This window comes from Actinia tenebrosa, unplaced genomic scaffold (assembly GCF_029948245.1).
Source record: "Actinia tenebrosa isolate PJP-AT-01 unplaced genomic scaffold, QUT_ActTen_1.0 PGA_scaffold15__27_contigs__length_11533743, whole genome shotgun sequence".
Lineage (NCBI taxonomy): Eukaryota > Metazoa > Cnidaria > Anthozoa > Actiniaria > Actiniidae > Actinia > Actinia tenebrosa.
The window spans coordinates 10,666,664-10,681,790 of record NW_028292575.1 but is presented as its reverse complement, the minus strand read 5'-3'; the positions used below and the strand labels follow the sequence as shown (position 1 = coordinate 10,681,790).

The 15,127-nt window shown below is 38.9% G+C and overlaps 2 protein-coding genes across 3 annotated transcripts; both read left to right on the top strand.

The window, feature by feature from the left end:
- The first annotated feature begins 1,863 nt into the window (after window positions 1–1,863).
- Window positions 1,864–7,319, top strand: LOC148911080 (uncharacterized). 2 transcript variants are annotated; one of them, XM_089030461.1, is made up of 8 exons: window positions 1,864–1,991; window positions 2,894–3,124; window positions 3,564–3,950; window positions 4,461–4,811; window positions 5,069–5,462; window positions 6,032–6,091; window positions 6,575–6,732; window positions 7,075–7,319. In XM_089030461.1, the coding sequence occupies exons 1-7, from the start codon at window positions 1,919–1,921 to the stop codon at window positions 6,726–6,728; spliced, it is 1,650 nt and encodes a 549-aa protein (XP_088886587.1). In that variant the 5' UTR covers window positions 1,864–1,918; the 3' UTR covers window positions 6,729–6,732; window positions 7,075–7,319. The 2 variants fall into 2 exon arrangements, with proteins under 2 accessions (XP_088886587.1, XP_088886586.1); XM_089030460.1 differs by having other exon boundaries at window positions 5,069–5,474.
- Window positions 7,320–9,062: 1,743 nt separating this feature from the next.
- LOC116301694 (uncharacterized) lies at window positions 9,063–15,120 on the top strand. The gene is made up of 9 exons (XM_089030459.1): window positions 9,063–9,256; window positions 9,844–10,074; window positions 10,522–10,908; window positions 11,206–11,565; window positions 11,809–12,133; window positions 12,642–12,701; window positions 13,192–13,347; window positions 13,692–13,910; window positions 14,513–15,120. Exons 1-9 carry the CDS (start codon window positions 9,178–9,180, stop codon window positions 14,565–14,567), a joined length of 1,872 nt encoding a protein of 623 aa, XP_088886585.1. The 5' UTR covers window positions 9,063–9,177; the 3' UTR covers window positions 14,568–15,120.
- Window positions 15,121–15,127: the final 7 nt, after the last annotated feature.

The window sequence follows — 15,127 nt, the reverse complement described above, 5'->3', positions numbered from 1 at the left end:
AGGCAACGGGCTTAGACGGCATATCTGTGCGCTTGATAAAGGAAGGTGCTCCAATTATTATTAATCCCTTAGTTAAGATTTTCAATCAATCTATAGACAGTGGTATTTTTCCAAATGACCTTAAACTCGCCAAGGTAACTCCTATTCATAAAGCAAATGATAGAGATGATTTAAACAATTATCGCCCTATCTCAGTACTTCCTGCCATTGCTAAACTTTTCGAAAGAATTGTCTTCAACCAGTTATATACTTATCTTAGTTCAAATAACCTGCTCTCTGAAAAACAATCAGGTTTTAGACCACAGCACTCAACGACTACTGCTCTGCTGGAACTTACAACTGAATGGCTTACAAATATAGATGAAGGGAAGATTAACTGTATCACCTTCCTTGATTTTACGAAAGCGTTTGATACAGTTAATCACTCTATCCTTCTCCATAAATTAGCTAATTACGGCATTGCAGAAAATTCATTGAAGTGGTTTAAATCCTATTTAACTGAGCGAAGACAGAGATGCAACGTGAATAATACATTATCTACTATAAAACAAACCCTTTGTGGAATTCCCCAAGGGTCAATCCTAGGTCCATTATTATTCATATTGTATATTAATGATTTACCAAATAGTGTACATTTTTCAAGTACAAGAATGTACGCGGACGACACAAGCCTCACGGCTTGTAATACTTCCGTAAAATCTTTATCTGAGCAGATCAATTCTGATATTATTAGCATATCCAACTGGTTGATGGCAAATAGATTAAGCCTTAATTCAACAAAGACTGAATATATGTTTATTGGGTCTGACGACAAATTACGTCAAATAAGTTCCAAACCACATGTTTACCTTGAAGGTAAACAAATCGCACGTGTCCAAACAGCCAAAACCCTGGGGGTTGTAATCGACCAACGCCTGTCCTGGGCTGACCATGTCGATCATATATGTAAAAAAGTTTCATCAGGCCTGGCTGGCCTTAGACAGGTTCGTGATTACGTCCCCCAGGAGACGGCGATTGCAATATATAATTCGCTGATAACTCCTTGGTTTGACTACTGCGATGTGGTTTGGGATAATTTACCAAAAACATCAGCTGACAGACTCCAAAAAATGCAAAATCGCGCAGGCCGAATTATAACTAAGAGTAATTATGAAACTAGGTCGCGCGACATTTTAATGTCTCTAGGATGGGAAAATCTTCAAAACAGGCGGAAGAAACATAAAGCCACAATAATGTACAAGACTTTGAATGCTCTTGCACCTCAAAGTTTAAGAGACCGCTTTGAGTATCAAACTACAAAATATAATTTGCGGAAGGGAGAAAAGTGTTTAAAATTATCGAAACCAAACACTGAGTACCTCAAACGTGCGTTCTCCTATGAAGGTGCAAAAGCATGGAACTCTTTGCCTTCAGATATTAAGTCAGCTAGAAGTATAAGGGAATTTAAAAGAAAGCTTTCTTCTGTTGGACTCTCATAAACTTTTTTAGCTGTCTAAATTGTATTCTTATTTAACTCGACATTCTTGTAAAGCAATTTTTATATTGATAGAATTTTTTTTCGAGTATAAATAAAGTATCACTCACTCACTCACTCACACTCTTTCTTTCTTTCTTTCTTTCTTTCTTTCTTTCTTTCTTTCTTTCTTTCTTTCTTTCACGGCCTTTCCTTATTTGTCTTTCCTTCCCTACTCTCTGTTGACATAAGACTATCATCACAGAAAGACTGACAGCACGGTAGCTTGTCTCATGCTGACAAGCTTACTTGTGATGTCGCTGTAAGCACGATTATTCATATTATCGCTGTATTAATAAACCGCCAGTCAATACGAGTCTGGTTGCAGCGCATATGCAGTAAACTCGTCGAGCATAACATCCTCAAGATATTTTTTGCTTCTAGAACTGATCGCGAATATGGAACATGTTCTGTAAGGAAATCTGCTTATTATTGCACTTTAGCCTGTTTATTGGCGACTCAAGGGTTTCTTCGTCAGGTATTTACGTACTGCTTTATTGTGGTATTTAATATTCAACTCTCTGAATCATCGATTCCTTCGCCATAATATATGATGTGTCTCGTGATTTCCACATGATAACTTATCGTTAATGTTTATTCGACATTTAATTTGAATTTAGAGATTTGAAGCAACTGTTTTCAAAGCTGGTTGGTTATATTTACTAAATTTGGACGATAGAGTGACCACAGTAAATCCGTGAAACACTAATTACTAAATAGTACAAAATAGTGCTAGTTAAACAATAGAAAACAATGGAATTTGCATGAAATTGTGCTATTTAGTATTCTAAAGTTTCACGGATTTACTGTGGTCACTCTAATAATAGAAATCATTCAGGATACAGCGGCACATGGATTGAATAGCGATTGACACAATCGCAGTATTCGAATTAGCCTTTTCCCAAATTCGCTTGAGTGACCGCAAAATACCAAGTTCAACCTCAACTTGCAGTCATATGTTTAAGGTTCCAGGTATCTCATACTAATTTCATAGCACAAAGAATCCTAAATTGTTTTTCATAGGGCCGAATTTAGGAGCATTTCATAGTGATTTCACAGCATATGGAATTTTCATAGATCTATGAAAAGAAAATATATATAGGACTATAAGATATTTTTTCATAGCTAATTTTACTCAATATTTCGTGGCTGTTTCATAGCTATTTAAAGTATGAGTATACTTCCGCCATCACATTACTATTATATTTCGCTAGCTCCACAGGTAGCCCAAAACTGACATTTTGAAACAATATTCCAATAGAAATTGATTCATACTTACTCCCATGATTCTGTCTCCGATGGATCGAATTAAGGCGTTCAGAGTGAACACACGTAGTGACGCTTAACCACATTGTCTCTTTTTATGCTATTTCCATCCAGGAAGTAAGTGGCCCAGTGGATGGTATGGGTTACCTCAGCCTAAGACTGGTTGTCCGTCTAGTTCTGAGTGGGGTAGAGGTTACTGGTACGAGGACAGAAGACTAAATAACCAAACAACAGCGAGGGTGCCCCAGTACTCTCATCTTAAAGGAACTTTCACCCAGGCCATCACAGAGAGAAATTTCTGTATCAAGAAGAAGGATGATGGTCTAAACAGCACTTGGCCAAATGGTACAATAATAATACTAGTGTTATTGATTAACATACACATGGGCAGATCAAGGATTTTCACTTGGGGGGTTTGAACTGGCGCACCGAACCAAAAATGGACTGTAGCTTTACATTGACAAACCAACTGAAAAAGCTTCTAATTAGGATTTAGGGGTCCGATAAAATTAAGATGATCTATAATTACGTGGTTCGCTCATGGTTTAGGGAGTTGGGACGAACCCCTCGAATTCCCCCTCCCCCTTCCCCCTAGATCCGCCCCTAATTCATTATGATATACTAAAGTAAATTATTTTTTCTAAGATCTCTTGATTCACGGGCCAGTATCTTATCTATATATGACATATATATCTCTATATACAATAAAGATGCTAGTGTTGTTGATATAATTTTTATAAAGTATATTGTGTTTTTTTTAAATCATACATCTCTTGTTTCACAGGCCAGTATTGTATCTATCAAAGAATGTTAATGAAGCCTTGTCCACCAGGCTTTGTTCAAGGTTCAATAGGATGGAAGAACAAAGATGCACCCAATAATCGCAACCACCATTCTAAGTCTGGTATGTTGTTACCGTCAGGTGTGTTCGCTAGCAGCACTAGATTTAACTATTGCTGTAAAGCAGATGGGTCAAAAGAGAACAGCATTTCTTTACCAGTAAACAGACCGTTTCTTCTCTTGGCTTACAATTCAAGTGAATGTCAGTCTGTTAAGTGGGCAAGAACAACACAAGAATATCTACGATTTTCTGTTCAGGAGAAAATGACATTCAGAGGGTTTCATCCTTTTGTAGATGACAACTACGCTCTAAGATACTGCTACTATCAAAGTGAGTAGAAAGCAATGTTCCAGGTTAGTGTGGTGTGGTGTGGTGTGGTGTGGTGTGGTGTGGTGTGGTGTGGTGTGGTGTGGTGTGGTGTGGTGTGGTGTGGTGTGGTGTGGTGTGGTGTGGTGTGGTGTGGTGTGGTGTGGTGTGGTGTGGTGTCAGGGTCTGGAAGGGGGTTCCGGATCCCAAATCACGCGCTATATATATCTCCCCGAAATCCCTCGTTCCGCGAAATTGTTTTGCCATGACGACCACATTCAATATATTTAAAGGCGTTTAAAATTTTTTTCTATTTTTTATTTTTTCACGTTTTTCCAGAAAATCAGAAAGCAAAATCCCACACATTGAATTGGGCAATTCCCGAGTCACGACTCACATAAGATTTTTTTTAGTTTCCCAGATTCCGCGCTTTATTTGATCTGTAGTTTCCCGGTTCCCGCGAATACCCTTTCGGACCTTGTAGTGTGTAGTGTAGTGTAGTGTATCACTGTTGCTCTGTTCTTGTTGTTTCAGACAGTAACAAGACTCTGACCAAAAGCCAAGGAACCATCTCACGGTATCTGAACCAAACATCTGTCCATCAAGAACGACGCACCGCATGGTGCATCAAACCGGATTCATTTCAATTGTTGGTTGTACGTTTCACTCGATTTAACTTTCATGCCAGTAATACCAACAGCTACGTGGAATTGTTGGATGGATGTAAAGAGTCTCCTCCCTCGCTGGGGAGATTCTCTAGTACCCAGTCTCCTCTAGGTCGGAATATTACGTCATCAACCAATCAGGTCTTTGTTCTTTTACATTTTGATGACAGAATTGGGACGTACGATTTTGAGTTCAGCTATCACATCTGGTCGCCTACAGGTACTGTATTACCTTCAAAAGGATTATAAAATATTTATTTGTGTTTATTAGAACCTAATCATGAATACAGACCATAATTTTGTCCTGGTTTTGACGATTAGAATGAAACACATGTACCCCGCCCCTCCCCCGGTTGTCAAGCTCGAGTTTTTCTCTACTTTCCAGCGATGTAACTATTTACGAACTTTCTCATTTCAATTCATTCAATTTTTCAGTATTTCATTTTATTCATTGTTGTTTTATTGTGCGTTTTTCAGTGTCTTCTACTGCAGAAATGAAAACGCCTTCACATCCACCAACATCCATTACGTCACATTCACCGTACACGTCATCATCCAAAGTGACGTCATTGCCGTCGACAACTCTTGAACAAACTACAACGAAATATTTTACAAAATCTACTTTTAAAGTGACGTCATTGCCGTCGACAACTCTTGAACAAACTACGACGAAATATTTTACCATATCTACTTTTAGTAGGTCCAGCCATTACAACAATTTTACAATTCCCACCAATAGCACAATTAATCATCTTTATTCCCATGGCAACAACATCAAAACGAGGCTACTGCTGTACACTCTACTGCCGATTGGAGGGCTTGTCATAATTATAGGTATTGCAGTGATAATCGTGAGACGACGAAGGAAAAGGTATTTATCAAGGTAGCAATCTCGTACCCAGAGCCTTTATTTCTTATTGCGCATGCTCGACGAAATTATTTCGTCGAGCGTGTGCAGTAAGGAATAAAGGCTCTGGGTACGAGATTGTCAAGGTAGTTGCCTGGTTTCACCTTTTCGAAATTCAATTGGGAGACTGGTAGCGAGCCCGTTTTGCATCATAGTCGACCATATGTTTAAACTGAAGCAGAAGCCATTCAACATCCTTAAGTTGTATCAATGCATTTAAATATATCGTGCAGACTGCTATATATACCCTGGGTTCTAGAGACTGTCTAGCTCCAGTGCTTCTCGGTCGTAGGTTTGATTGTCGCGAGAACCCTGACTTAACCCTAAAGACAGATCAATAATCTATTAACCAGTAAGCTAAAGTATTGAAATTAGTGTGAATAGTTTAGCTTTAACATCACACTGGAAAAGCTGCTTCACCAGCGCCATCTTGGATTGGAGTCTGGATGAGTCACGTGATCATCCTCCCACCATCTGTTTGTCCTCGTAAACCGCTTACGATCATTATTCTTCTTCTTACTATTCAATAACAGAATCGCATATTCAAGACTAACTTCGCTGTCCATCGATGAAATTGTTTCCGAATTGAACGAGTAAGTATTTTAACAAACATTGTGCACTTGGGTACAAACAGCTGTTGTTTATCATGCCTCATAGACCCCTTGCATGTGGCGTCAAAGCAGCTCGATCTGGGGGACAAAAAAAAAAAAAAAAGAATTCCAATCTCCTGAGAATTGGAAACTATTGTTTTGTCACTCAGATTGAGATGCATTCCAAAGTGCTGCAAGGGGTCTATATGGTGTTTATATCTTGTAGCTATAAAACTCAATCATCCATAATACATCCGGCTCCACGCTCAAAAAAATTAACATAAGTTCTTCGAGTAGAGGTTTCTGGTTAGAAATATTTGTGTTAAAATGTTGAAGCTCCTCGAATACTCACTCTGATCTCAAAGACTGAAAAATAGCTTTCTGATTGCGATCGCCAGTGTTTTGATACTGTCAGCCGCGGGACATATCTTCGTATACATCTAGTCCCACATGGTGTAATAATGATAAAACCTCTCTACGATACAGGAATATGGACGAGTGTGATAGACTGGAACTAAATACCTCGTGTGCTGTACTCCAAGTAACCAGCGAAGAGCATCAAACTGAAACTGGCATATACACAAGGACGTCTCGAGAACATACGTCATCTGATTCGGACGATGAAATGATATACGTCTAGATAGGTGAGTAATAGGCTGATGATCATAATAAATAATTTGATGTAATGTTTTCCCATTTCAGACCATGTGTCATTCTCTTGAGAATAAGATTCTTTGTTTGAGTTGCATCCATATTCATGTGTCGTCTCTTGCGTAAATGTTTAAACAAAGAAATCATACTCCAGGGAATGACACATGGCCTGATGCCTAATATTTGTCAGCAGCTAGAATGTTGGCAGGTTGTTGTGTCGTGAAAAACTGCCATTCATCCAACATCAAAAATCCCATTGATCCCAACATTTGACCCAACAATTGTGATTCGTGATATTCAGCCGGAATCTTCATGTTTTTTCTCTTTTTTCCCAGAAATCCACCTGATTTCCCAAGCACAGAACTGCAAAATGTAAACACTAGTCCCAGGACCTCTGCGCCATGTGGGTATGACTCTGACCCAGTCCCCGATCATTCTAGTCACGTGACAAATGAAGAGTTACGTCAGCTACATGAAAATGATGATGAAGATAAGATGAGTGAAGCTGAGAGGATTGCATTGACCAGGCTGTTTGGAGAAGACCAGCAGGATCAGTAAGTGGAGAAATTCGAGCTAAACTAAATCTATTCTGGGCTGTTGTTTTCAAGCTCACAGGAATGGAAAAATAGCGACGTTTGGTCATTAAAAAAATTTTTTTTTGGTGTTGCACTAAAACGGATAGTAATTTTAGTGGAATGAAAAATATTATCAATCGTTAAAATGTAATAAATGATACTCTTATCTGTTTGTTTCACGATTGAGAATCATTTGTAGAGGACAGCAACGTTTCGAGTGCATGCAAAACTGCTAGTCTTCATCAGGCGATGGTGTAGACAGGATGGTGTTTCTGTTATATAACATTCGTCTGATCATCTGTGCTGTGATTGGTTAGTCAGTTCATGCTGTGATTGGCTGTTTGGTTCGGTTGGCGTCTCCGAGCAGAGTGTTTCCCTATAGTCGTTATCAATAACTCAGGGATTTCTAACTGCTGTTCCTATGGACGTTATTAGGGTGCAGCAAGAGAATATGAACTAAGAGAAGGAATCCTACCTATATAGCCTTGTAACTATCATGTGCACAGTTTGATGCTATTTTTAGCTTGGAGATATTTTGAGCGAAGAACCTGATTGGTTGATTTCTTGAGGGTAGACGGCTTCCAGTCTTGCAGTAAACAAAGCCTGTGTTTTTGTCGTGGACGTAGCGAAATATGGCGCTTTTCGTGTCCTAAAACGAGGCATTAAAGGGAAGCATGATTATCGCGCGGGCATGGTAATGAGTTAAAAATAGCATCAATGATTCTAAAAATAGCATCAAAGTGTGCACGTGATGGGGCACGGGGATTCCTTCTCTTAGTTCACTTTCTCTTGGGTGCAGTCGGATCTGAATGCCTTCCTTGACTCAGCAAACAACAATGGCGATCTCAATTTATACATTTATCTCCATCGTGAGACAAACGGATAAGCATCATTTAATGCACTAATTTTCTTCCTCATTCAACTCTTTATCTTTACAGATATCTACCAAAGCCAAAACCAACTGTAACAAAGGATCAAGCGAGCGATTGTTAAGGATAGAGACGTATTTTCAGTCAATGAATGTCTCTTTATTAAATGATAGTTTCAATCATTCGCAAGTGAATAAAACACCCGAGAAGACATATAGCCGTCATGTTCACAGTATGGCAGTTTATTCTTCTCTCATTTCAGTAACCTACGATGTACCCAGAGCCCACGTTCCTCTTGGTCAGCACCTTGAAACGTTTCTTGGTGCTGACCAAGAGTAACGTGGGCTCTGGGTAGGAGGAACTGAACAAAATCTCCTTTCCTCTACCCCCTCGACATTTTAACTTTTATCTTCGTGAGCAACATGCATGCGCAAACATGGCTGATAATTCAAATATATAGTTGAGTAGAGACAAATTGCCTTGTTTTCTTTTGTTTTACTTTGATCGTTGTGGCTAGGAGGTGCTTCACGGCTAAATATAAAACTTCTTTCACAAGCTAAAGAAATACTCTAGTTAACTATAAAAGGATTTGTCAAGAAATATTTTTTTATTGTAAATAGATGGAAAAGATTAAAAATATTTTCGTTATTCAATTAAAAAAAAAAACATTGAAAAACTATCAATTTAGTTCTGTATTTATATGTGGTATGATATTGATGGCACAATCCCCCCCCCCCTCCCCCAACGCCCACATACAAACACAAACAACAAACAAACCTTCAAGAAACTCCAAGCAGGAAATAAAGTTCATCAAGAATGCGTTACCTATCCACAGGGTTCCTAAGTCAGGTGTCTAGTTGTTCTATAAATACGAAAGGTCAGTCATCACCGATTCTTGTATCAGCTCATGCATGTTCAGTGAGTCGTTGAGGAAGAATTAGAAGACATCGAAAAGACTTCAGAGATCTTCTACTTTGATGACAAAATTATTCGTATGGTATTCCTCGCTGAAGAAGGCATTCTACTGCATGTCGTCGTACCAGCCATCTTGTTCGTGACAAGTGTTTATTCAGGTATCAAAATGGTGTTATTAAAGCTTCTTTCCTTGCACTCTGTTCAATTATTCATCTCTGAATCACTAGCTTTATTCGAACATGTTTGAACAGATTTGAGTTCCATGCTTAGAATGTAAAGAAGAAACCTAACTTCTAACCTTTTCAAACGACAAATTATAAAGACACAATCGTTAATAATTATTAATGAGTACAGAAATTATATCGCAGTAGAAAACTATCGACACTCCATGATCGCGAGTCATGAATATTAATTAACTTTTCTTTGAATAAGTTTCAGCACATTTATTGCTAACGATAGCAAGCAAGATTACTTACGTGACCGTTATAGTGAACATATTTCACTTTCTCCATAAAGAAACAGTGTAGCTATTTAAAGAACCATGAGTTTACTTCCGCCATCACATTACTATTATATTTCGCTAGCTCCACAGGTAGCCCAAAACTGACATTTTGAAACAATATTCCAATAGAAATTATTCATACTTACTCCCATGATTCTGTCTCCGATGGATCGAATTACGACGTTCAGAGTGAACACACGTAGTGACGCTTAACCACATTGTCTCTTTTTATGCTATTTCCAGGAAGTGAGTGGCCCAGTGGATGGTATGGGTTACCTCAGCCTAAGACAGGCTGTCCGTCTAGTTCTGAGTGGGGTGGAGGCTGGTGGTTCGAGGACAGAATACTAAACAACCAATCAACAGCAAGGGTGCCCCAGTACTCTCATCTTAAAGGAACCTTCACCCAGGAGATCACAAAGAGATATTTCTGTATCAAGAAGAAGGATGATGGTCTAAACAGCACTTGGCCAAATGGTACAATAATAATACTAGTGTTGTTGATTAGCATACGTATGGGCAGATCAAGGATTTTCACTTGGGGGGTTTGAACTGGCGCATCGTACCAAAAATGGACTGTAGCTTTACACTGACAAACCAACTGAAAAAGCTTCTAATTAGGATTTAGGGGTCCGATAAAATTAAGATGATCTATAATGACGTGGTTCGATAATAATTTAGGGAGTTGGGACGAACCCCTCGAATTTCCCTCGGCTCAACCCACCCCCCCCCTAGATCCGCCCCTAATTCATTATGATATGCCAAAGTAAATTATTTTTTCTAAGATCTCTTGATTCACGGGCCAGTATCTTATCTATATATGACATATATATCTCTATATACAATAAAGATGCTAGTGTTGTTGATATAATTTTTATAAAGTATATTGTGTTTTTTTTAAATCATACATCTCTTGTTTCACAGGCCAGTATTGTATCTATCAAAGAATGTTAATGAAGCCTTGTCCACCAGGCTTTGTTCAAGGTTCAATAGGATGGAAGAACAAAGATGCACCCAATAATCGCAACCACCATTCTAAGTCTGGTATGTTGTTACCGTCAGGTGTGTTCGCTAGCAGCACTAGATTTAACTATTGCTGTAAAGCAGATGGGTCAAAAGAGAACAGCATTTCTTTACCAGTAAACAGACCATTTCTTCTCTTGGCTTATAATTTAAGTGAATGTCAGTCTGTTAAGTGGGCAAGAACAACACAAGAATATCTACGATTTTCTGTTCAGGAGAAAATGACATTCCGAGGGTTTCATCCTTTTGTAGATGACAACTATGCTCTAAGATACTGCTATTATCAAAGTGAGTAGAAAGCAATGTTCCAGGTTAGTGTGGTGTGGTGTGGTGTGGTGTGATGTGGTGTGGTGTGGTGTGGTGTGGTGTGGTGTGGTGTGGTGTGGTGTGGTGTGGCGTGGTGTGATGTGATGGTGTGGTGTGATGTGGTGTGGTGTGGTGTGGTGTGGTGTGGCGTGGTGTGATGTGATGGTGTGGTGTGATGTTGTTTTGTATGGTGTGTTGTGGCATGCTGTGGGGTTGAGGTTAAGGTTATGTGTATAGTAACTCAAAGATACGAAGATATCACTGTTCTTGTTGTTTCAGACAGTAACAAGTCTCTGACCACAAGCCAAGGAACAATCTCACGATATCTGAACCAAACATCTGTCCATCAAGAACGACACACCGCATGGTGCATCAAACCTTATTCATCACTTCCATTTCAATTCTTGTTTGTACGTTTTACTCGATTTACCTTTCATGCCAGTAACATCAACAGCTACCTGGAGGTGTCGGATGGATGTAAAGAGTCTGCTCCCTCGCTGGGGAGATTCTCTAGTACCCAGTCTCCTCTAGGTCGGAATATTTCGTCATCAACCAATCAGGTCTTTGTTCTTTTACATTTTGATGACAGAATTGGGACGTACGATTTTGAGTTCGACTATCACATCTGGTCGCCTACAGGTACTGGAAAACCTTCGAAATGATTATGGAATATTTAAGTTTTGTTTATTAGAACCTAATCATGCACTGGTTTTGACGATTAGAATGAAACACATGTACCCCCCTCCCCCGGTTGTCAAGCTCGAGTTCATCTCTCTACTTTTCACCAAATGTAACTATTTAATTACAAACTTTTTCATTTCAATTCATTCAATTTTTCAGTATTTCATTTTATTCATTGTTGTTTTATTGTGCGTTTTTCAGTATCTACCACTGCAGAAATAAAAACGACTTCATATCCACCAACATCCATTACGTCACATTCACCGTACACGTCATCATCCAAAGTGACGTCATTGCCGTCGACAACTCGTGAACAAACTACAACGAAACATTTTACCAAATCTACTTTTAGTAGGTCTAGCCATTACAACAACTTTACAATTCCCACCAATAGCACAATTAATCATCTTTATTCCCATGGCAACAACATCAAAACGAGGCTACTGCTGTACACTCTACTGCCGACTGGAGGGCTTATCATAATTATAGGTATTGCAGTAATACTCGTGAGACGACGAAGGAAAAGGTAATTATCAAGGTAGCAATCTCGTACCCAGAGCCTTTATTTCTTACTGCGCATGCTCGACGAAATTATTTCGTTGAGCATGCGCAGTAAGGAATAAAGGCTCTGGGTACGAGATTGTCAAGGTAGTTGCCTAGTTTCACCTTTTCGAAATTCAATTGAGAGACTGGTAACCAGAAGCCATTCAACATTCTTAAGTTGTATCAAATGTTTCATTCAAATATATCGAGCAGACTGCTACCCTGGGTTCTAGAGACTGTCTAGCTCCAGTGCTTTTCGATCGTAGGTTTGATTGTCGCGAGAACCCTGACTTAACGCTAAAGAGACATCAATAATCTATTAACCAATAAGCTAAAGTATTAACGTCAGTGTAAATAGTTTAGCTTTAACATCACACTGGAAAAGCTGCTTCACCAGCCCCCTCTGGATGAGTCACGTAATCATCCTCCCACCATCTGTTTGTCCTCGTAAACCGCTTACGGTCATTCTTATTTTTATTATTCAATAACAGAATCGCATATTCAAGACTAACTTCGCTGTCCATCGATGAAATTGTTTCCGAATTGAACGAGTAAGTATTTTAACAAACATTGTGCACTTGGGTACAAACAGCTGTTGTTTATCATGTCTCATAGACCCCTTGCATGTGGTGTCAAAGCAGCTAGTGATCTGGGGAACAAAAAAAAAAAAAAAAAAGAATTCCAATCTCCTGAGAATTGGAACCTATTGTTTTGTCACTCAGATTGAGATGCATTCCAAAGTGCTGCAAGGGGTCTATATGGTGTTTATATCTTGTAGCTATAAACCTCAATCATCCATAATGCATCCGGCTCCACGCTCAAAAAAATTAACATCAATTCTTCAAGTGGAGGTTTCTGGTTAGAAATATTTGTGTTAAAATGTTGAAGCTCTTTGAATACTCACTCTGATCTCAAAGACTGAAAAATAGCTTTCTGATTGCGATCGCCAGTGTTTTGATACTGTTATAGCCGAGGGACATATCTTCGTAGGCATCTAGTCCCACATGGTGTAAATATGATAAAACTTCTTCTACAATACAGGAATATGGACGAGTGTGATAGACTGGAACTAAATACCTCGTGTGCTGTACTCCAAGTAACCAGCGAAGAGCATCAAACTGAAACTGGCATGTCCACGAGGACGTCTCGAGAACATACGTCATCTGATTCAGACGATGAAATGATACGTCTAGATAGGTGAGCACTTGGGCATATGATCATAATAAATAATTTGATGTAATGTTTTCCCATTTCAGACCATGTGTCATTCTCTTGAGAATAAGATTCTTTGTTTGAGTTGCATCCATATTCATGTGTCGTCTCTTGCGTAAATGTTTAAACAAAGAAATCATACTCTAGGGAATGACACATGGCCTGATGCCTAATATTTGTCAGCAGCTAGAATGTTGGCAGGTTGTTGTGTCGTGAAAAACTGCCATTCATCCAACATCAAAAATCCCATTGATCCCAACATTTGACCCAACAATTGTGATTCGTGATATTCAGCCGGAATCTTCATGTTTTTTTCTCTTTTTCCCCAGAAATCCACCTGATTTCCCAAGCACAGAACTGCAAAATGTAAACACTAGTCCCAGGACCTCTGCGCCATGTGGGTATGACTCTGACCCAGTCCCCGATCATTCTAGTCACGTGACAAATGAAGAGTTACGTCAGCTACATGAAAATGATGATGAAGATAAGATGAGTGAAGCTGAGAGGATTGCATTGACCAGGCTGTTTGGAGAAGACCAGCAGGATCAGTAAGTGGAGAAATCCGAGCTAAACTAAATCTATTCTGGGCTGTTGTTTTCAAGCTCACAGGAAAGGAAAAATAGAGACGTTTGTCATTTAAAAAAACACATTTTGGTGTTGCACGAAAAGATAGAGTAATTTTAATGGAATGAAAAATATTTTTCACTGTAAAAAGTAATAAATGATATTCTTATCTGTTTGTTTCACGATTGAGAATCATTTGTAGAGGACCGCAACGTTTCGACTGCATGCAAAACTTCTAGTCTTCACCAGGCGATGGTGTAGACAGGATGGTGTTTCTGTTATATAACATTCGTCTGATCATCTGTGCTGTGATTGGTTAGTCAGTTCATGCTGTGATTGGCTGTTTGGTTCGGTTGGCGTCTCCGAGCAGAGTGTTCCCTATAGTCGTTATCAATAACTCAGGGAGATTTCTAACTGCTGTTCGGTATGGATGTTATTAGGGTGTAGTCGGATCTGAATGCCTTCCTTGACTCAGCAAACAACAATGGCGATCTCAATTTATACATTTATCTCCATCGTGAGACAAACGGATAAGCATCATTTAATGCACTAATTTTCTTCCTCATTCAACTCTTTATCTTTACAGATATCTACCAAAGCCAAAACCAACTGTAACAAAGGATCAAGCGAGCGATTGTTAAGGATAGAGACGTATTTTCAGTCAATGAATGTCTCTTTATTAAATGATAGTTTCAATCATTCGCAAGTGAATAAAACACCCGAGAAGACATATAGCCGTCATGTTCACAGTATGGCAGTTTATTCTTCTCTCATTTCAGTAACCTACGATGTACCCAGAGCCCACGTTCCTCTTGGTCAGCACCTTGAAACGTTTCTTGGTGCTGACCAAGAGTAACGTGGGCTCTGGGTAGGAGGAACTGAACAAAATCTCCTTTCCTCTACCCCCTCGACATTTTAACTTTTATCTTCGTGAGCAACATGCATGCGCAAACATGGCTGATAATTCAAATATATAGTTGAGTAGAGACAAATTGCCTTGTTTTCTTTTGTTTTACTTTGATCGTTGTGGCTAGGAGGTGCTCCACGGCTAAATATAAAACTTCTTTCACAAGCTAAAGAAATACTCTAGTTAACTATAAAAGGATTTGTCAAGAAATATTTTTTTATTGTAAATAGATAGAAAAGATTAAAAATATTTTCGTTATTCAATTTAAAAAAAACATTGAAAAACTATCAGTTT